Genomic DNA, 22194 nt, shown 5'->3' on the forward strand with positions numbered 1-22194 from the left:
ACAAGTGGTCGTTACTTACAAAAACAAATACTTCAAAAACAGACCGAAAGTAGTCTTCATGATGAAGGTGCATTGTAGCCTTTATTACAGACACCATTCATGAAAGATTAAAATAGATATACAATATATATATGTGTGGCTACAGACTTCCTACTGAGGACCATAGGCTTTTCTGGGCTTCTGCAGACAAATCAAAGGAATATTAGTGATTCTTCCTCAGGCTTGTTAGTCTGTTCAACTAAAGGGCAGGTTGAAAGACACAACAATGGCTAATTGCAATTAAGTACGCCTCTCCGCCTCGCTGCTGTCCGTTTAAATCGACACTTTGTGTGTCCATATGGCCGTCGGTGTACCGTGGGAATGAGCACAATTAAAAACAGAATATGGATTTCTGGAGTTACCCAGCGAAAGCACAGCAAGCTGTCAAGGTCAGAGTCTCAGTGAGCGGGGCCTGCAGCCCGACTCACGACCCCCCGGGCAGCCGGGCACGGCCTACACCCCGGTGTCCCCAATCCGCTGGGAGGTGTGCAACAGCAGACTGCATGGTAAAAACCAGTTTGTCAATGAATCAATGAATTTCCCCACTTCCAAGGCAATGATATTTTCTCTTAGGGGTAAAATAAATATCCTTCCAAATTATTATTAGTATCATTAATAATATCAAGTGCATTTCCAGGACAAGATGAGATGCTATTGTGTGACTTTGGTGCAAAAGTGAGAGAGTGGTTGCAGAAGAGTTGGGAATAAAAACAACAAGTAAAAGGAGCAAAGAAGTCAAAAAGGTGCAGGAGAGCATGGTTATGGAAGTAACAGCCTAATTAAAGCATTGTGGGGATGCAGGTGTAGTTCAAGACTAAACACAAAACTACACTATAATAAGAGTCAAGCAATAGCCCACGTTGTGATTAAATAAAATTGAGCAGTTGAAATTAACATAAAAGAGACAGAGGTTATGAGACAGTCCGCGTGCTATTATTGTTGTTTTCATAAATGTAGCAGTAGTACGGGCTTGTGTTTTTGTCTGCTTATTTGTCTCTATTGCGGTTCGTTATAATTTGTGTTTAAAATGAAAAGAGATGAGAGCGCACAAGTCATATGAGGACAGTAGGTACAATGGAAGAAACACTCAGTGCGCACATTTGTTTGTATGTATAAGCATTTACAAAAATGATTAAAATGAGCATTTTGTCTCTCATGCAAATTAAAAAAAGTGCACCGGTTTAGCTACTTATGGTCTGGATATTACTGCCCAGCTAACGAGCTCTAATTTCTGATTGTTTACATTAATCAATTGATGAGAAATCCTTTGAATGGATACCGATAAATTAGGCAAAATAACGACTTAAAACACCTGTTGAAAAACATTGTGATCAGTGGCCTAAAGCTCAGAAAGACAACTTATAAAGAAGGGCCAATGTTTCCTTTAATACAACATTATAATCCTCCCTCGTCCATGTGAACCGACATACCTCAGCACCCCTCATATTGTTTACAGTGATCATGACTGCAAGTTTTCTGCAGGAACATCACTTGCGCGCGCGAACACACGCACACACACACGCCAGTGACGTCAGGCTGGAGTTTGGAGTAGAAAGCCAAGTGGATGAAGGAAGTGGAGATCTCCACCCTCCAGCCTCCCCCTGACACTTCTCATAAATATTGCCAAGGCTTATGTGGAGAACTCGTACCACAAAGTCACATCGTGTCCCGGGTTTAACAAGCGTTCACTTAACAGAATATCCGAAAATCGATTTGTCTTTTGCCTCACCAGTTTCGCTTCAGGTAGCTTTTCTCCAACGAAAACTTTATGCTCCGGCTGTTGCGCCCCGAGCTGGAGAGCTGCTGTCGCCGTTAACCGGTTGCTGCCACCCCAGGCTACAATCCGCTTCTCCGTCCTTCAACCCTGCATGTCGGAGGCGAAGACTGTCTAATACAATGTACCATCGAATGTCTTAATTTGTGGTCGACAGTCGGAGATCTACTCTTGTTAAGTTGGGAAACTCGGGACTTTGACTTAACGATCAAAAAAAAAATAATCAAGGAAAGTGCTGCGGTTTCACAAGTTCTGTTGCTTTGGTCAGCAAGAATAAGAAGATAAGGGACATTTTTTCATTCTGAACTTTATGATAAAGTCGAATATCCATGATGAGCAAACCCGCCGGCTCAACAAGTGGCTGTTTGGATATTCTCAGTGTCAAATCAAGTAAGTGTCGCTTTTCTCTTTCCTGGCGCTTGTGAAGAATACGGAGTGTGAGAAGTAACAGGCCTTTCTCTGGCACAAAGTGGAAATAAATCAGAGCTACGATAAAGTTACTCTCACTTACAGGACATGTTAGTGTCTTTAGAGCATCGCTACAATAATGAAATTAGTTCATTGCTCTTGGCTGGTGATTTGTAGAGAATGGCGGTTTCTTTTTCCAATTGCGCACACTTGGCTGCTTACACTCGTGTCCGCGACTGGTAAAGCATCAGGCTTACTGGGAAGACACCTCTAAAGAACTATACTTTTGGGTTGATCAGGTTTTCAAAAGGCAAAGAAGTAATAATCTGTACCCATGCTCCCACTTGATGCCACTTGTTGCCTGTAATTTCGTTTTCAGAAACGTCTCGAAAAGAATAAAAACGCAACAAACTGTGATATTTAAACGTCGAGAATATGATGGTAAAGTTTAAACTAGAGATTCTTCTTTTACTGCAGTGCAATTAACCTCTTTTAGACAAATACCTAAAATAGCGCTTCTCTGTCTTTAAAGGTGTGATTGTTTGAATGCGTTGGTTTCTGGACAATGAAAACGGCCTTATTTAATTAACCTTCAATGTATTCCGTCATTTTAGATGAAATTATTGACTATTTTCTTATAGTATTATCTGTTGTTTATAGATAAATTAAAGTGGAATTGAAGTCTCCTTCTTAGCTTTTGCAATTATCCCTCTAGGCCTGAAAATGAATTCAAAACAAATCACACTAATCCTAACGAAGAACCACAATCATATACTAATTTGTTTTAAACAGACAGGAAATCATTTACGTTTCCTTTTGCTTGTGTGCTTCTTGGTATCTTTTACCACCTCGGAATATATATTACTCGAGCACAGTGTCTCTGTTATGTTTCATCCACAGATACTCAAATGTATCCAAAATGCTGCAGCTAACCAACATGTTTTAATGACAACAAAACAACTCACCCCACAACATTTACTACTACTGTCATTCAAGTTCACACCCACATTATGGGTGGCCAGTGGAAACATTTCCTTCTCTCAGTAAAACGTAATTTCCAGTTCTTTTAGCAGGTTCTCGCCTTGATGGTGATTACGTTAATAGAATATGCCATATATCTTCAAGTAATTACTGCGCACAATGGAGACGAATTGGTCCCCCACAGCGGGAAGTTAAATACATTTCTCCCCTTCTTAACAAAAATTGTGCGTCATTTCATTTAATTGACTCTTAGCAAACACATTATTTTATTTGTTTGAGCCGGTCTTAAACTTTCTTTCACGTTTGATTTAATTATACTTAAAACTTTTATGTTGGGACTGTGCAAATGACCTCGACGTGCATGACATTAGTTTTTTATACATATATATATAATGTAGTCAATAAGTGACTCCAGGAAGTAGTCGTGATTTTTATTACAAGTGAAAACATATAAAGTATTTGCCTGGCCTATAAACAACTGCGAACTGTACTTACTATACCAGCAGCATATTGAAAATGTTGAATTCCTGTAAGATGACTTTCAACAAGCCAGCTCAAAGAAATTTAACAGAAATTCATGCTACACAAAAAGTTGCCTCTGTCTATCTTACACCAATTATGTGGCTGTGGCCCAAAGTTAAATAGCCTTCGTGGGCTCCTGATTCTTAATAATATGGCAAGTGAAGTCTTACAACTATCGCCTGAAGTCATTGTTTTTGCTGCTGAGTAGTTATTCCCATGCTACCCTTTTTGACGGGTCACTGGTGAATCAATGAGCAGGTGGCAAAACGTCAGTGTAATTACATAGACTGCTTTTCTCGCCACAATAAAAAAGACTCCCTCATATGCATACAAATATACCCCTTTTTAATAGGTGTGAATACAAAATCTTCACCCAAAAAAAAATCACATTTTTTTCATCTACACCGGGGTCGATTTACATACACTTCATTTGAGTTGGAGAAACGAGTTGGTGCGTATTATTCTCATGGTGCAGTGTCACTCCCTAATCCTGAGGCCTATAGACCTGCGGGATAAAGCAGCTGTCGAGTCCCATTATGAAGGGGAGTTGGCAGCTTGTCGAGATCCAGGCAGTCAGACGAGGTTCAATGGGGGAAAATCATTAAGTTAACACTTTTCCCTAATGTCTCCATTGTGCCCCTTGAGGCCATTGTCTTAAAGAGTTCATATATGACGCTTCCCACCGGACTTTAGTCTTAAAATGTGCGCAGTAAATTCCCATGGTCCGGACGAGGCGCAGGGCACTGCCCAGTGTGTGTTTGTGTGTGTGTGTGTGTGTGTGTGTGTGTGTGTGCCCGCGCCCGCGAGTGTTTTGTGTGACAAAAACAAGCATTGATCCATAGTTGGCCAATGTATCAAAGCATTTTTTTGGAATTTACTCCAAGTCCACAGTCGCAATTCAAACAGTTTAACCAACTGCGAAATTCACTTCACTGAAATAAAGAACTAAACTGTGAGCACACGTTTCTCAAGTTTTGAGTCAACGTTTGAAATTCTTTCCACATCTTTACTGTTGCAATTAGGATTCCTATCGAGCAATAAAATGTCATTCATTTAAACTGAGTTGCGTGCCTCCCAGTGCTCGGTAATTTATTGACCACGACATCTAACTGAAATGTTGGCCTTTCCCAGGTCGGATTCTGGACATCCCATGCAAAGTGTGCGGTGACCGCAGCTCAGGGAAACACTATGGTGTTTACGCCTGTGACGGCTGCTCAGGATTCTTCAAGAGAAGCATCCGAAGAAACAGAACCTATGTCTGTAAATCTGGCTCTCAGGTGAGGCCTCATTACAGTTTGTTCAGACGCTATAGGCTAACGCCATCCTCCTTTATGTGGTCCTGAATTGGCTATGAGACATGTGCACTCGGTATAAGTGTATTTGTGATCATGTCCTTTTTTAAATCATTTTTTTATGGAGAATCAAGTCAGATGAAGATAGAAGCAACCGCGGAAAACTTATTTGAAAACCACATTACAAAATCAAACTAGGAATAAATTCAATCACTGTGATATGCATCCCGCAATTTATAGCAGTCACCAAAGAATATCCAGTGCTGCATTTGTGCCCAGACGGATTTGTATGCTCTGGTTCTCCTTCCCAAATCAATAATGATTTTTAGGCTTTACGCATGGAATGCGCATTTTACGCGCGGATTTCTGTTTGCTGTACCCTTCTGATGCTGAGCTCAGTCTCCCTTGATAAGCATAATTGTGTCATGATTTAAGTGCTGAGCTAAATACCGTGCTGCTGTAATATATCAGGTGTAATCCAATCTAATGTGATGACTCGAAGGCGAGGATTTAGGCAGCAGAGGGCGGGATAGGGTACTTATCCTGCGGAATGAGGCCGCACTGGAGCCGCAGGGGAGCGGGGCGATAACTACACGATAATAGCACGATCTTTCACCTGGGGAATGGCCTCCCGGGAAGATAATAGCATGAAGCCCTCTGTCACGGAAGCTGAGAGAAATTCATCTGCAAGCTATAACCCCTGTTTTCTCCCGCTCTCTCTTTCTCTGTGCAGGGTGGTTGTCCCGTAGACAAAACTCACAGAAACCAGTGCCGAGCGTGCCGGTTGAAAAAGTGTCTGGAAGTGAACATGAATAAAGACGGTAAATACGCTTAACAGAATTAGCACTTTGGCTATAGACACGTCATGCAGTGGGGTTTGAATTCGAGGTGGGCAACCAGGGTGGAAAAGTGCTTCAAGTCTGTTAATCAAGGCACAAAAGAAGATGATAATTACCTACTCGTTACTGGGTTTAAAGGGATATTGCTCATACTCTACGGGAGCCTTGATAGAGCTCAGCTCATTATTACCAGTTATTTATATGGCTTTACACAAACAACATTTGGACTTTGCACTTACGCGCCCTAACTAAATTTAAGAACTGTTAGTATGAACATTATCCTCTGGGAATATGCAGAAGGATCACTCCTTCATTCTGTCCCTGCTGTGCCGATTCACAGCCGTTCAGCACGAGAGGGGGCCTCGGACGTCCACCATCCGGAAACAGGTCGCCCTGTATTTCCGGGGCCACAAAGAGGTGAACGGATCGTCTGCACATTTCCCAGGATCCTCTTTGCCCGGCCCCCCATTCTTCACCACGGTCACGCAGCTAGAGCCTCACAACTTGGAGATGAGCGCAGTGGCCACCACACCAGAGAGGCAGGCCATAGTGGGTCTCGCACAGCCCACCCCAAAGGTATATTTTTGGGATATCTTTATAATTCAGTTCTTATGTTTTGTTTTTATCGCCCCTGGATGGAACAGTTGTACTTTATAAGTAGCTTTCTAACTCCAAATATATTGCAAGGATACAAATTAAAGGATAGAATTTAAAATAGAAATTAATCTATAACCTTTTATGCCCTTTTTAGATGTTTTCTAAATATACAATATACAACTTCCCAAATGTTATTATAGGATTACGGGGGGTTCGTAAGGGTTAGAAGTTGAAATTCTCGTCCCGATTTAGCAGCGTTTAAGATCCACAAATCCGCAAATCAGAATTCTCACTGTAAATCCACAACACTAATAGTTAGAAACCAGGTGCTGGAGCCTGGAGTGTGACCTTTGTTGTGCACTATTCTCCGAACTGTGTTTCAGTGTAAAATGAACTGATACATGGCGATGCTGATGATGATGATGTTCTCTTATACATTCGCTCCAGTATCCCCATGAAGTCAGCGGCACCCCTATGTATCTCTACGAAGTGGCAACAGAGTCTGTGTGCGAGTCGGCGGCGCGCCTCCTGTTCATGAGTATCAAGTGGGCGAAAAGTGTTCCCGCATTCTCTACGCTCCCATTATCTGACCAGGTAGCTACTGTACCCTTTGGTTTAATAGGCTGAAGACTAGTTTAAGCAATGAGTCCGAACTTTATCCTGGAACAGCAGCAATGTAACGTCCTGCCTGGAACAAATGGTTCTATAATATTTTACTTGATATCATTTCAGGCTTAAAGATTTGATGACAAACAATGTTAGAAACTGATGTTCACTGCTACTGAACTGAACTTTCTTCTGGCCAATATACATATTTTACGCACGAGTTACTGTTTTACTCAGACTTCTTAAAATTCAAGTAATTGTTTGTGGTGTAACGTTTAAAACACTGAAACAATTCCACTTCACAGCTGATTTTGCTGGAGGATGCTTGGAGAGAATTATTTGTTCTGGGTATCGCGCAGTGGGCCATTCCAGTGGACTCCACTACTCTGCTTGCTGTTTCTGGTATGTACAAGTTATGAAATTGCCTATGTGAATACATGCATCATCAGCTATGGGTTAGCACAGTCAGTTGCTCTATAATGCTCTGGTGACACCCTCTATGATGACGTTCTGTTGATAGGAATGAACACTGAAAACACAGACTCTCAGCGGATGAATAAGATCATGTCTGAGATTCAAGCACTTCAAGAAGTGGTCACCCGGTTCAGGCAGATGCGCCTTGATGCAACAGAATTCGCCTGTTTGAAATGTATCGTGACATTCAAAGCTGGTGGGTTCACATTCTGAGTATATTACATCAAAGTCATTAAACTGTACACGAGTTCATTTCTATCAGAGAAGGAGAATAAAACAAAAGCTCCTTTCGTGGCTCAATTAATAGTCGTCATTACTTGTGTATTACACCAGGACCGTTTTAAACTCGGCCTCTTTTTCACAGTTCCTACGTCAGCTGGTAGCACTGAGTTAAGAAGTTTCCGCAACGCCAGCGCCATCGCTGCACTACAAGATGAGGCACAGCTCACTCTCAACAGTTACATACACACAAGGTAAGATTCATCTCACGTGATAAACTAATGATGTTTTACGCACGGCACACCGTCTCCTGCATGTCACTGTTCACAGCGGCATTCATTATAAAGTTAATGAGGCAATAAGCCACTGTAGTCTGCTGTAATTTTGCACAGGTGCGATAAATGACTCTCGTTTTTAATTAGCAGCTATTTGTCACAGGTGTGCGCTAATTGGCGAGGCTGCAGACTACACACATACCGCAAGAGAGGCTGTGTTTGACCCCTGTCATGTATTTCAGGTACCCAACTCAGCCCTGTCGCTTCGGGAAGCTGCTCCTGCTCCTGCCGGCGCTCCGCTCCGTCAGCCCGTCCACCATAGAGGAGGTGTTTTTCAAGAAGACCATTGGAAACGTGCCCATCACCAGGCTCCTCTCCGACATGTACAAGTCGAGCGATATATGAATTCTCGGCGTCTGCCCAGGCACATGGAAAAGAGCCAGAGACCCACCTAGCAGTGGACAGAATGTCAAATCATAGCAGGTGTAACCATGTGTTGAATTTTTGCTGAGCACAAATCACTTAGGCTATAGCCGATTTAGGCCTGCGCGCCACTGAAACAAAGACTGCAACACAGACTGAATTCACCAAGTAGCCTGTTACAAGTTGCTCTAGTTAAGGGTTAGCCTGTGATTTCCATTAGCATTTCCTGTATAAAACTGAAAACTGGCGTGGGCACAGACAGCCTACAGTGTTTCAATGTGGCCTAAAGACTGGGGAGCACCTGCCAAGTTTGTCTGTCGAGCAAATGTTAAATATTAAGAAGTTTTTCGAGTGTCTGTGGGACCAATGAGCTTGACCGACAATTCAGTCTTTTTTTTTTTTTTGCTGTATTCAATCCCAATGGAGGAAACCAAAAAAAAAAAAAGATGGCGCATGCGTAGTGGGACATGTGAGACGCTGTCCCTCGATCCGGTGCTGAAACCAAACGCACAGGACAACAACGAGGAGGTGGCAACTCCACAAAGAATCAAGGATGGAAAGACTTTTAAAGGATATGTCCGCATTGCCTCCTGACTGTAAAGCTACATTCATCAGAAGACGGTGTTTGTATTTAAGTGGTTTCTGTCCTGTTTGTGTGTCCTGTTTGAGGCGCAGCATTACAAATGTTTAGGTCGACTTTGTGAAGTTAGACTAACACTGGATAAAGTTATATTTAGCACTTGGAAATGTTTTGTGGCCTGTGATGTTTTTATTCTGTTGTAAATACCCGAGTTATAACTATTCAGAGTTGTAACCAAGAGAATAAAAGACACTGAATTAAACTATTTTCATATACCCTAGATATAAAACTATACCATCTGCAGTAACAAAAAGCATGTTTGAACTTTTTACTGTAGATGATAGTGTTACAAAAGACTTCCCAGTAACAGTTTCCATAAGGATATAAAACACACGATTAAGAAATCAATAACTAATATGCAACTGATTGAATGAAGCATCAGTAATCAAGTCTGTGTTTGTGTGATCAGTTAACGCTTAATGGATCATCACTTAGACTTTTACAGTTAGTCCATACATTAGTTTGTAGGCCACCAAATAAGCTGTCATTCACTTTCACAAAAAAAAGGGGGCATTTCAGATTTATACATTTGATCAGGTTCTCTGAAAGCAGAACAGCACCTGTTCTCATAAACAATACGAGGCTGCAGTCAGATTCAAACATTGACACGTTTCTGACTCAGTCTTCATTTGTCACTTTTTCAAGTTTCGGAGTTGCACACAAATTAAATAATACACGAGCAGAACTAACAAAATGGTCATGACCCTGCCATATAAGATGATCTCTTCTGCATTAAATAAATCATGCATTAGTAATGAATTTGTAAAGCATGTTTTTTTTTGTTCCCCTCCCCCGTATTAAGTACCTGAGACTTCCTGTGTTTACGTTGTCAAATCTATTCTAAACCAAACCTCAGAGCAGTTTTAACAAACTCTCCAAACAGCCATAGGGCTAAAACATATTTGTAATGTAGCTTGGTGTACACTACAAGTCACATGTCTTGACACACTTTCCCATTCAATTCAATGGAGGAGTGCGTCCATGTGTTGACAGGTAGTGTATTCACTGAAAAATAAACGAAACAAAGTTAACTTGCAACATTCTCCAGTCTATATCAACAAATATACTTGTGCATGGAGACATTTCACCTATTTTATTGGAAAATTTTCAAAATAAACAAAAAATGGCACGGCAGTATAGAAATCTCTAAATGCACATAGCTAGTAGAAATACTGCAGTTCCCTCTGTGTAAATTACTTCTTGCTAGAAAATCACTGTGATAACTGCACAGGTGCTGGTTGATATACTGTACACACACACACACACATGCTTTCTTTTGTAGAGAGACACATCTGTGATATCTGAAAGTCAAGGCCCATCAAATGTAAGGTGTCTGTGTGTGTTTAGTTGCTAGGTACAGTGAGCAACATGCCAGTATAGGATATATAATGGGAAACACTGTCTTTACAAGGGCTTTGCATACATCTCATGTTATTATATAAATGGATATACCCAAGACAAAACTAAATGATAAATACATAATATATCCATGTTAGAGGCATTTGAAGAGATATGGTAAAGAGAAATTCCCATAAATGACTTTCAAAATGTACGTGTCAAACATTCTGGACTCCGATTATAAGGTAAAAACCAAACAGACCAGGGTGAACAATAGTATTTTCAGGGGTGCAAAGAGGGGAACTTGTCATAGTATAATGTTTACTGTCTGAGAGGAACCTGGAACAGTGAAGAGAGAGCTTTGGGTTATCAGGCCAAGCTGGGCTGTGCAGCACAGAGTCAGACCAGGCCAAGCAGAACCATCTTTTCTTTTCAGGCTTGTCTGACTTTGGATGGGGTGTAGTTCTTGTCCACTGACTCATCCTGTAGAAACATGTGCAGGCATCGTTCATTTTGGGCTAGAGGGTGACCGGCAACTCTGGAACACACAAGAGGAAAAGGTAGGTTTGACACCTGAGTAACAAAGACAGGGCTTAATGACATGGAAATAACGGACACGTGCAAAGATTGATGTGAACACTGGACTGATTTTAAGGTAAGAAAACTGGAGAAAAAAAGTTTAGGAATCACTTGTAGCGTGCTGCAAGTGAGGCAAGAGGTCAGCTACCATTTTAAGTGTTTAAGTGTGAACATGCAAAAGCTGGCACCTCAGTGTGTGCTTAAAACTGAAGATTAAAAAAAAAGACAAAAGGAAATGAAAAGCTTTAAAAACAAGAGTGCCCATTTATTGGTTTAAGGTACAGTAAACTTCATTTAACTGAGTTGGCAACCAAACGGTGCACAATTACACAACCACTTCAAAAGTCTTGCTTTTCATTTGTACAGGACAATAGATGTACACCTAACTACACAGCATGCTGCTTTGATGAAATGTCTATTTCTGTTCAGTGTTTGTCAAATAAATTGAAAGGCATGTAAAACAATCTCTTTTAGAGCCACATCCTAAAAAGACAGAAATGGTAACTGGGGACCCTTTGTTGCCACAAAGCTTTCCAGCTGAACAGGTGAGGAGGATGTGGTTTAACCACTGAGCTACAATGACACCCTGAAACCAGAGGTTTTAACAATCTCTGCAAAAAAAGGAAAAAAGAAAACATTTAATACATTTTATCAACAGTAACAATGGTAAAAACTCTACTTGCCGGGTGACGTGAGCGACTGTATCGCTGCTGAAGAAGCTCATTTTCATTTTGAAGGCTTAGATATTGACTTGCATTAGATAGACAACTCACGGTCACAGTCTCAGCATAGCCTACTTACATGTGCAACATAATTAGTGTGCATTACTTACAGCTTTTAACCCACTGGTTTATGACTATGTGGTTTTCACAAGCTTTTTTCTCAGCTCTATCACCTTGCTATAATAATAGCAATGATTTTTTTTCTCTCACTTCCAATACCAGAACAAAGACCCATCAAACAGGAATAAAAACACAGAGCTTTCTGTGAGAGCTTCAATAATCAGTAAATAAGGTAAATGAGATGTCCCTTCCAACCTCCTGACAATGCAACTCCACCTCCACATGAGTGTGGAGAGGCAGGTAGGTGGACTCCGGTCAAAAAAGGACATGAGTTGAGGTAAATCAATGTATTTAGGGGGCTTTGGCTTATATGGCATCTTTCTTTATATGATTTACTGAAATTACAATCTGTAGGTCACCGTCATTACCGTTACATATTATTAGAACAACTAGAACATACTGTATGTTAGGGACCGTGTTTTCCTCTGATAAAGCCACTTTGACATCAGGCTTCCTTCATGTCCCTTCAGATGACGCAAAGGAGCTTAACGAGAATGAGTCAGTGCACCTGAGACCCTACAACATCTCGCTGGAACAGATCAATGTGATGACATTGTACGTATGCATGCATCTTAACCTCTAAAAGGAAATATCTGAGACAAATTAAGTTGCCTGTGAGAGGCAATCACAGGTCAAATACCAGGGCAGTCACTGGAAAGATCAAGCCTTCACCGAACAAACCCTGTTTAATGGGTTTTGAAAATTCTGACATTGATGACAAAGTGCAGCAGAAGCATGTTCAATTCTCAAGGCCTCAGCTGCTTTTAGAAGTGGGGATGTCTTTTACCTGAAGCAGGAATTATATTTGACTAGGCTAATCAAAAACTGATATCCCCTCTCCTCCCTGTCACTTGTTTCACAGCGACAATCATGTTTACCATTCCAAAAGATTTCCTCTTCACAATGCTCTCAATCACAGATTAAACAATGCTGCCAGCCACGGCAGCCACTGTTAAGTCTGAACAATGATATGATCAACAGCAGTGTTGCATTCATAGGAAGCAAGGGGGGAAAAATCTTAATTACCAACACATTCTCATCTTCTTTAAAAACATACTTATGGATTTTAATTTTCTCAACTGTCTTTGCGCACTTAATATTCCAACAGGAAACATTGATGCATTTGCACATGAAACAAAGATAATGGCCAAGTCTGCAATCAAAGCAAATAATTACAATCACACTGTAACTTTTATTGTTCTGCAGCTGAAAACGAGGACATGCTGGATCAAAAATAAGCAGAGGTGCACACACCATCCCATGGAACCACGCGCTGTAATTTGAGCTGCAATTATCATAAATTACACATCAACAATAAAACAAATGTGGGAAAAATTATGTTGTGGGTGTGCGCACTTGAGTCCTCTTTGGCTGTTCTTGTCCTTTGCGAGGTAATTATAAAAGAGAATTAAGGAGGATAGTGAGAAAAAGACCTGCCTGTCTCCACAGGTTCAGTTTGTTAACAATATGAAGAGAAGTGAAAAAGTTGAATCTACTTATTGCACAAAGTGTTTCATTGTTCTTGAAAGTTAAAATAATACTGTGCTAAGGCAGAAGCTGCAAATGAATGCAACTACAAAGAGGAAAAAAAAAAGTAAAGAATAAATTGTTTTAACCTCACGGCAACTTAGAGAAACAGAAAAAGACTTGGGCTTACTTGTTGAGAAACTGCTCCAAACCCTGTCTACGCTCCTCAATGAAAGAATCATCAAATATCCCATCATCCCCTCGAAATGGAAGCTGTCGGAAAAGCGCTTTCCCTGGGAGAGGTGGGACGACCACCTAGGGTAAGAGAGCAACCACAGAATGGAACATATGATGAAGAGGGTTTTGGTACTTACAATTTAAAAAGAACTTTATAACTGTTCTTGAGTGAGGCTGTACAATTTGATCGGGTCAAGACATTTTTATATGCCATTTCTCAGGCTAAACACCAGATAATATATAGGCTGCCTTAACAGCACACTCCTTGATTAAAAAAAAATAAAATAAAAACATGCAGAAACAGCCAATGCTGTGTGCTCATTTGACAAGCCGAGTGCTCCAGAGCTTTTGTGTTGAGTTCACCTCAACGGCTCACCTTGCTCTCCCTCTCCAGCTCCCCTCTGAGCCACTCAAAGTCGCTGTACCGCCTCCGTACACAAGACTCCTTTAGCTTGAAGATGGGCAAGTTGGTCTGTGGACACACAAACATAGAGGTGCCACTTTTATGAGCTGCCTTAATTTAATGACGCATTTTACTTAAACCCTTATGTTTGTTACACAAAGAATAATTTTAGATTTTCTTTAAGAAAACTGCAGGAAGGCAAACGCTTAAACATTTCTGTGAATGCACATTTTGCCATATTTAGCCACTACTTTAGGATGACAGTTAGCAGCATGAACTATGTGTACATATTTTTCTTCCTGTCCAGTACTTTATTATTTTTATCATGATTAATCTGGCTGTTATTTTTTTTCAATTAACCGATTGTTTAGTGAATAAAACAGTAGAAAACAGTGAAAGATCAAGACGCCTGTCAATTTCCCAAACCCCACAGGGCCATCTTTAAGTTCCTTTTTTCTGATCACTGGTATAAAACAAAGGTCATCTATTTTGAATGACACAATAAAAAAATTTTAAAAAGCAGCAAATGCTTACATTTGAGAAGCTGAAACGAGAGATGTCTTTGTTTTGCTTGTTAAATGGTTAATCATAGCCGATAATTAAAAATTCATTTCTACAGAATCTGGAGGAAGAAAGAGTTAATTGTTGTTGTTGCACCGTCAAAGTGAGAAGCTAATGGAGTATCTTAAACAGGGTGGAGGTCACGTGCATGCGCAGTTGACTCCTTCTTACGTCAGAGACGAATAACCCAAACCAGGTTATGGATTTGTTACGATGAATACACAAAATCCATTGTTGGTTTTAGTCTCTGTATGGGATTTGTGGAAAATAGCCAAAAACAGAAAACGGGCAATTTCAACTGAAAGTTTACCAAAAATATCATAACACTGTTGCTATGGTTACATGTGGGTTAATACACCTTATAAGACTTAAAACCATGATTAAACTGTTGACTGTAAACATGTTTATCCCATAATGTTAAAATCATGGGTTGTATCTTGTGTGGCTATAGTATAAATAGCAGATTATCATTAGAAGGCTGCACAAAGAGACTGTGCAAGCTCGAAGCAGACGGAGTGAAGAGTTGTACTGCACTAGCTCTGGATACAGCCTTGTCTTACCCACTCTGACTTTATTAAAAAGGGAGCAGAAAAATAAAAGAGCAAAGACAAATTGAACCAAAATGAATAGAAAAATTTAAGCTGGCCTCCAAAAAAAAAAAAAAAAAAAAAAAAAACAAACTTATGTTTTGCTTACCAAGGTCTATCATAGTCAGAATGTGCTTTTTTTTTTTGGTGTGTTTGTGTACATCAATGCACAGATGTGTGCATACTTCTAATCTGCTGTTGGCAAGCACTTGAGAGTGAATTTCATATTTAAAAGGGGAGATGTTTCGACATTGACAGAGAACAGTGAAGCAAACAGCACAATGCCAAACCTCTTCACTAGTCCTGACAACATATGGTCCTCCGATGACTATGTATAAATAAGGAGGGCGTGAATGAGCATTTCATTGGCAGGCCAGATTCACAGAAGGTCAGAATTCATGGAAGACAGAATCACAAGGGAAAAGCAATGGAGAAAGTGGGCATAGCACAAACACAGTGTGAGTAGCAGACCGGTCAATAAGCAGATGACTGTGAGGTAAAGGCAATGGAGAGTTAACTAAAAGGCTCAGTAAATAGCTGAGTGAAAAAGTAAGGATGGGATATATGTGGCCATGAAGAAAGAGCAGAAAAACTGAAAAGGGTGGGAGGCTCATCTGGTTTGTGCAGGACCAACAGAAAGAGGAGGGAGAGCAGGAGTGGTCTTTTTTGGTCTCATGGTCTCTCCTTTTCAAGCTGAATTTGTACTTGTGCCGCTGCACATATGGAAACATGTGCATCTGTTGTTCGGAGACGCTTGCATAGCTGTTGCTTTTATAAAGCTCCACAACACCAACATGACCAGTTCACCTCAACTAGTCTTCAGCTCCATTTTAACCAGACAAACCATTTTGTCCCCATTTCTTTCTGTGACCTTTGCATCAAAGCGCAAAGACAGAAACACACTCTGCTGTATAAAAATCATTTGAAATGTCCCTGACTACCACAGCCCTTTATCCTAAAACCCAGTGAAATGACCTGGTTAAGATGACAGTTGCAATAATATGGATATTTCCTTACTATGGTTATAATCAAATGGGTGCCATTAAACCCACTGGGTCTCTGCCACCACTTCATTCTCAGTGACTCAACAATCCTGAAAACTTCCCTTTCCCACTTATTTCAAGTTCTCTCCAGGTGAAGTTGTCAATAAACCCCTCACTCCTCCTCTTTCTCAGGTCACAGAAGAAGTGGATTATCTTAGCTTTATCGCCCCAGTGCTTTAGCATTAACTCTGCTCTCCTCTCACCGTGGTCTGCCCCTGCTGTGTCATGTTACCTCACAGCATGGAGCGCCACAAAGTTAATCCCCACCACAACAGATCACAGTTACAGGTAATCTGCCACTGCCGTGACTCTAATCCCATCATGCGCACACAGAAAACACTTAACCACGCGCAAGTGCACTCGTACCGATGTGCATGCATGCACAGGTGTTGAGATTAAAGATTTGACCAGTCACACGGTTAACAATGTAAATATAATAGGCCAAAGCATTCAAGCTTGTTTGTACACACAGCTGAACCCGGACGACTCATCTCCACACAATGACGTTAACAGTGAGAGTGTAAGGAAAGAAAAGTCACCTGGCCTTTCAATCCTCTCACCCTCTCAAACCCTGTGATTAAGAGATTGGCCTTGCAGGACAAGGGGAGGACCGAAAACACAGTCCTGAAAAATGAGAGGTCTCACTCACTTCTCTCTCTCATACACACACAGAGAAAGAGGCGGTGCATGAGAGCTCTGTGAGTCAAAGATCAGGTTTCCCTGGCCTCTGTTCTCTTTATGGCTAGTTAGAGGTTAGGGCCCAGGAGTCTCAAGTTACTGGCCCCTGCAGCGATTAGGACATGGGACTAGCCCACACCCAGTCAGGTCTAAAAAGGCACACTTTGACTTTCTCACTTTCTAAGGGACAGAATAAAAAAATAAGATGCTAAAAGAAAGTAAAGATAGAAGTACAGACAAAAATGAAATCTCACAATTTAGCAAAAGCCAAACAAAAATGAGGAATTAATGGTTATACTAAAAAAGCTGGTGTAAAAGGGAGAATGCTGTTTAAAAAAAGGAGCATAAAGCTAGATGTACTTCTTTCAAGGTAGACCTCCTAGCTTCAATTTCCATTATGAGTGTACAAGGTGCAATCTACTCTCCATAGGAAGAGCATGTGATTCATAATGTGTGGGACACAATACCTTAGGCTCATTGAAAATGGGTTGAAAAGAGGCAGATCCCTTAAAAACAGCGAGACAGAGAAAGATGGAGAGAGGGGACAAAGATCACTCATCTCCTGAGAGAATAGTTCAAGGCCACCATGCATTAGCTTTTAGCAGGATGGATTAAGTCAAGTTTGAGAGTGCGCATCCTAAACCTCCCCCATGCCCCCTTCTTACCCCTCCCATATACTCCCCTTTCAGAATAATAGCATTAAAAATGGCAACATAATACCATCTCATTGCATCATATTCCAGAATGGGGGGAAAAAAGGCAGGGAACAAAAGCGTTAGGGCTATGGGTCTTTTGCTCTCGCCTCTCCATGTACTCTCTCACTCGTTCCCTTGCTAGCCGGCCCCTGCGGCCTGACAGCCTACCCTCTCTCTCTCTCCGACTCGCCTAGCTGGCAAAAAGCTGCTTTGTTGCCATAGTATCAACTCCCACTTTTGATACTGTCATTTCAAGTAGGATATGGTAGCCTTGATACAATATGTTCCCTATTTCCATTAAAATAGTTGTCGAAGAGGATGCTGTAGACTTTGGATTACACTTGACTGTGCCTGACAAGCCCCCCCCCACCCAAACACACACACACACACATACACACACACACACACACACACACACTCCTCATTTTATTAATGACCAAAGGCCCCCACCCCAGTGCCCAAATGGAAAAGAGAAAGAAAGAGTGGGAGAAGCTATGGGAGTAGAGGAGAGGAGGGGTAGAAGACTGAGTGAGAGTGAGAGACAGAGCTATAAGAGGCCTTTTATGTACTCTTATCCATAAACAAAGTGAGATCCCAAAGTTCGCTCCCCTTGAATGTGCTCTCTGGATGAGATGGGAACCAACTACAGACAAGAAATTTTGATAATACCCAGCAAACAGCCCCAACTCCAACCCCCCGTTTGCTGAGGGTCCAAACAAACACAATATGCTGCTTCAGGGCATCCTCTCAACCCCCACCCCCCAAAAAAACATCGAAGTGATATGGGTGATATGATAGGACTCTGCTGAATAACTCTGTCCATTAGGAACATGAAAAACATGCCCAGAGGCAGAGAAAAAAAAATCTACCAACTTCCTGTGGTCCATAAGAAACTACACTTAAAATGAAGGGACTTAGATTAGAAACAAATCCATTGTTTCAATGCAAATCTGGCCATTACAAGTCTGTTCAGGCAAAATGGGACACTCAGCTCTTTCAGCATGAACTTAGCTTCCACCTCTTGACTGAAAGATGTTGATTGACTCCATTGGTTTTAGACACCAAATGCCTCAAAGCCACTGCAAACAGTTAGCTTCTCACATGACAATCCAATCTTTATGCAATTTGTTTGACCACTAACTTGATAATTCAGACACAACCAGTAAGTTATATAAACGGAGCTGACATTCATTTAAACAGCGTTGAGGCAAATATTACAATTTTGTAAAGAGTTTGGTATGTTTACACTATACAACAAACCATATATAGTTATCACAGCATCTTCAGTAGCCACACTATACACTAGGCAACTGGCTACACACAGCTGGGAGTGAAATATGGTAAGTGGGCAATGAGATGAAGGCTGGTGAGGGGGTGGACTTCTGCCCTCCCATGAGTGGGGGGGTGAGGATGGGCAGTAAACACTCCAGCTCTCCCACCACCCTGGGCTGTTTCATTCTTCTCCTCTCTCAATGAGGGGATTAGGGATACTCTCTCAGTGTGGCCACAAGGCTCTCTCAATTTCAGGTGGATAACAGGACAGCAGTGAGAACAGGGGACAAAGGGATGAGTTATAAACAGAAACTGTATAGCATAATGAGACAATAAAATTAAAGTAGTTCTAAATATCATAAGAAAGATGAAACAAAAACAAAAACTAAAGCAAATGCTATGCATTCCAGGCCAAGGTATTGTGGCTAACACTCTTAGCATGCTGAAGATGGAGTAAAATGCTTCTAAAGAAAGCTGAAGAAAGGAGAAGGAGAGAAGCAAAGCAAAGTTGACACCACGTTTGTTGAGAAGTGAGGGATGCACCGCTTCTTCTGTGGTCTTATGCAAAGCAGGGTCACACAGGGCTATGAGGTGCACAATAATGCTGATTACACGCGTATGCTAATTATTACACGCTAATCAAGTACAGTAGCCTTATATTCAACGTGAATGCCCGGAGACGGCTTCTCTTCCCTCAACCAGTTTCTTTAAGGTAAAAGGAACCTATAAATACTTAAGGACTGCTAACCAATCTAAATAATCCAGGCCACTAACTACAGGGGTGTCAGTCAACTGAAATGACAATTTAGAGATAAGAGACAGGGCAATCACATGAGCCTAGTGACTGCCTGACAAATCCAGACTCGCAATACAGCCTACACATTAAAAACAAAGTCCTGAAATGGTATGTAGTGACAGACATGATAAAACCTAAATGTGAATATCTTTAGAGAAAAAAAACTTCTCAAATCCTGAAAATAGTGTAATTTTAAAAAGAATAAACTTTACCTCATGTTAACTGGTTTTCTGCACTCTACTAAACCTAAGAGTTTTGTTGTCATGTCATATTAAATACAGACTTTTGTGCTTAATCTGCCTGTAACGGAGCACTTAATGTCTAATTTGAAACGTTTCTGAAAAGATCTGAGGCAATCAAGAGGATAATAATGACCACAAACATTTGAGTGTCTCATACCTTAAATTTTTTTCAGAAAAATTTTTGACTAGAGAAATCCTCAAACTGAAGAGCACCAGAGGCATATTTTTTACATTGTTCTACACCCAAGCAGAACTATGTGAAACATTTTCTAACTGAATGCCTAATTTAAGTTAGAGAGAATTAATTCTTGACCTTAAAACAGCAATTGCAAAAACTAATCTTCATCCAAGGTCCTCTAAATGGTCTTGGTCTTATATTTGTATAGCGCCTTTCTATGCTTTACAGCACACTCAAAGCGCTTTCACACTATTTGGCCATTCACCCATTCGCACTCCCAAACACACACACATTCACACACCGGTGACATCACCGGGAGCAACTGGGGGTACAGTGTCTTGCTCAAGGACACTTCGACATGTTGACTGGACAAGCCGGGAATCGAACCGCTAATCCTCCGGTTAGGAAACGGCCCGCTCTACCTCCTGAGCCACAGCCGCCCCCTTACTAAAACTGCTTGCTCTGGAGCTTTCATCCGTATCACATGGTCTTCAACAGTAACATGAAGTTTGCAGAGCTGTCACTGAAATAGAGTAAATATTAAAACTTTCCAATGTCTACAATTCAATGACAACTGCAAATTGTTGATAAAACCTAATGATACAATTCAAAGCTCAAGAACAAATGGGATGTTCAGTTTAATATGAACATCTTCTGCTATGCGTTACTTCACTTCAGTACAGCACTGTGTTCCATTAAAGTGGCCTAAAATAAAATTTTTAATTGACTGGGTGATGTCTTTAAGTTGTATGTCTGTGACATACACAACTTAACATGACGTATTTTGCAATACCTAGTACTGACTAACTGTTAAATTCCTTAATGATTGCTCAATAATGCCACATTTCAGGGCAGCATAAAGTTCATGCTAGGTTAGGCTATTAGCTTACACTAGAAACTAATAGCCTAACCTAACTTGTTACATTTGATAAGCATTTAGATAACACTCTTACAAGAAAATGACCAACAAACAACTAGTTTTTCCATACATGAAAACAACTTCTCTGATGAGAAAAGTTTCTGTTCCCTTAGCAGTTCATCAGTTGAGTAAGAGGAAGGAAATGTGTCGTGGAGGAATGGACATGTGCTGTATCCTGTCTCCAGTTCCAGAGAAGCATAACTTACGCTATGTTCCCCTTTAGCCCCACAACGGGAATATAATACTTTGGATTGCTTTTAATGAATAATGAGTCAAGACAGCAGAGCTATAAACTGGAGGAATCTTAAACCAAATTCCCAACAAAATAATATCAGTATGATAATAAGTTGAGCGCCTTGTCACATGGATCTACCATCGTGTTAAGGTGGTTATTATGTGTGACTTATCTGTTCTTTGCAGTCAGTAAATGGGGTGTGGTTAGTGTTTAACTGAACTGTTCATGAAGGCTTTAGCTATTTGAAGGAGTCATTTGATCCTTTATTCAGCTTGCTTCAGCGATTATGTAACATTGTAGACGTTAGTCTTAAGTGAATTTGTAAAACACCTGTACTACCATGACTGGAAAACACCTTAAGGCTAATGTAAACAAATTGTCTTGGCTGAGCGATAGCAGCATGGTTACCGTTAAAGCAAACGTTAGAAAGTTCGCTGCAATTTCTAACATTGCTTGCTGTCAAAGGTTCCCCATTACTTATTAACTAACATCTAGGCAAATAGCCTTTGCGTCAGTAATCAACACATTAGTTTGATGCCTGTTAGCTAGTTTTGACGACTGTTGCTAGCCTGCTAGCTAGTGTGCTAACTCGGTCACAAACAAGGCCCTGCTCTTTTTAGATTGACGTTCACACATTTAGCCAAAATGTCGACTGTGAAATGACCTGTCTGTCTTTATTACTGTAGTAAACCTGATGTCAACCACAGCAAAAACGATAACCAGCTTAGGTAGCTATCTTAAAAGCTAACGTCATTAGCACTTGCTACTGCGAGCTCACCTTCAATCTGACTTCATACGTGGTATATCTGCCCCTGCCAACCCCGACAGTCTCAGGGTTGCTCACATCAATCTCCAAAAAATTACTCGGAGGTCCATACGCGTCATTTAAGTTTTGGGGCTTAGTGAAGAGCCTTCTTGTGTCAGCTATGGTATCAGCCATTTTTCCCTGTCCTTCTAGCAGCTACGGATAGTGTTAAGTTAGCAACAATGCGAATAAGTATATTCCGGTACTCACTTTCAAAATAAAATATTT

At 40.9% G+C, this 22194-nt stretch overlaps 2 protein-coding genes across 2 annotated transcripts; one reads left to right on the forward strand and one right to left on the reverse strand.

Moving 5' to 3' along the window:
• Positions 1-1597: 1597 nt before the first annotated feature.
• nr2e1 (nuclear receptor subfamily 2, group E, member 1) lies at positions 1598-9100 on the forward strand. Its single transcript, XM_020588441.1, has 9 exons — positions 1598-2203; positions 4856-5001; positions 5750-5837; positions 6196-6431; positions 6900-7046; positions 7364-7460; positions 7579-7728; positions 7897-8005; positions 8269-9100. Exons 1-9 carry the CDS (start codon positions 2143-2145, stop codon positions 8429-8431), a joined length of 1197 nt encoding a protein of 398 aa, XP_020444097.1. The 5' UTR covers positions 1598-2142; the 3' UTR covers positions 8432-9100.
• Positions 9101-10167: 1067 nt separating this feature from the next.
• On the reverse strand, positions 10168-22172 carry snx3 (sorting nexin 3). Its single transcript, XM_020588558.1, has 4 exons — positions 21940-22172; positions 13929-14024; positions 13506-13630; positions 10168-10965 (listed from the first exon to the last, which is right to left on the reverse strand). The coding sequence occupies exons 1-4, from the start codon at positions 22099-22101 to the stop codon at positions 10860-10862; spliced, it is 489 nt and encodes a 162-aa protein (XP_020444214.1). The 5' UTR covers positions 22102-22172; the 3' UTR covers positions 10168-10859.
• Between the last annotated feature and the right edge of the window lie 22 nt (positions 22173-22194).

The sequence above is a fragment of the Monopterus albus genome, unplaced genomic scaffold (genome assembly GCF_001952655.1).
Source record: "Monopterus albus unplaced genomic scaffold, M_albus_1.0 scaffold9.1, whole genome shotgun sequence".
In the NCBI taxonomy this organism is placed as follows: Eukaryota; Metazoa; Chordata; class Actinopteri; order Synbranchiformes; family Synbranchidae; genus Monopterus; species Monopterus albus.

Coding starts and splice junctions, on each gene's coding strand:
- nr2e1 (XM_020588441.1), top strand. CDS start 2,143: ATGATGAGCAAACCCGCCGGCTCAACAAGTGGCTGTTTGGATATTCTC. Junction 2,204..4,855: donor TATTCTCAGTGTCAAATCAA/GTAAGTGTCGCT, acceptor GGCCTTTCCCAG/GTCGGATTCTGGACATCCCA. Junction 5,838..6,195: donor AGTGAACATGAATAAAGACG/GTAAATACGCTT, acceptor GCCGATTCACAG/CCGTTCAGCACGAGAGGGGG.
- snx3 (XM_020588558.1), bottom strand. CDS start 22,101: ATGGCTGATACCATAGCTGACACAAGAAGGCTCTTCACTAAGCCCCAA. Junction 14,025..21,939: donor CGTATGAAGTCAGATTGAAG/GTGAGCTCGCAG, acceptor GTGTGTCCACAG/ACCAACTTGCCCATCTTCAA. Junction 10,966..13,505: donor TTGGAGCAGTTTCTCAACAA/GTAAGCCCAAGT, acceptor TGTGTGTTCCAG/AGTTGCCGGTCACCCTCTAG.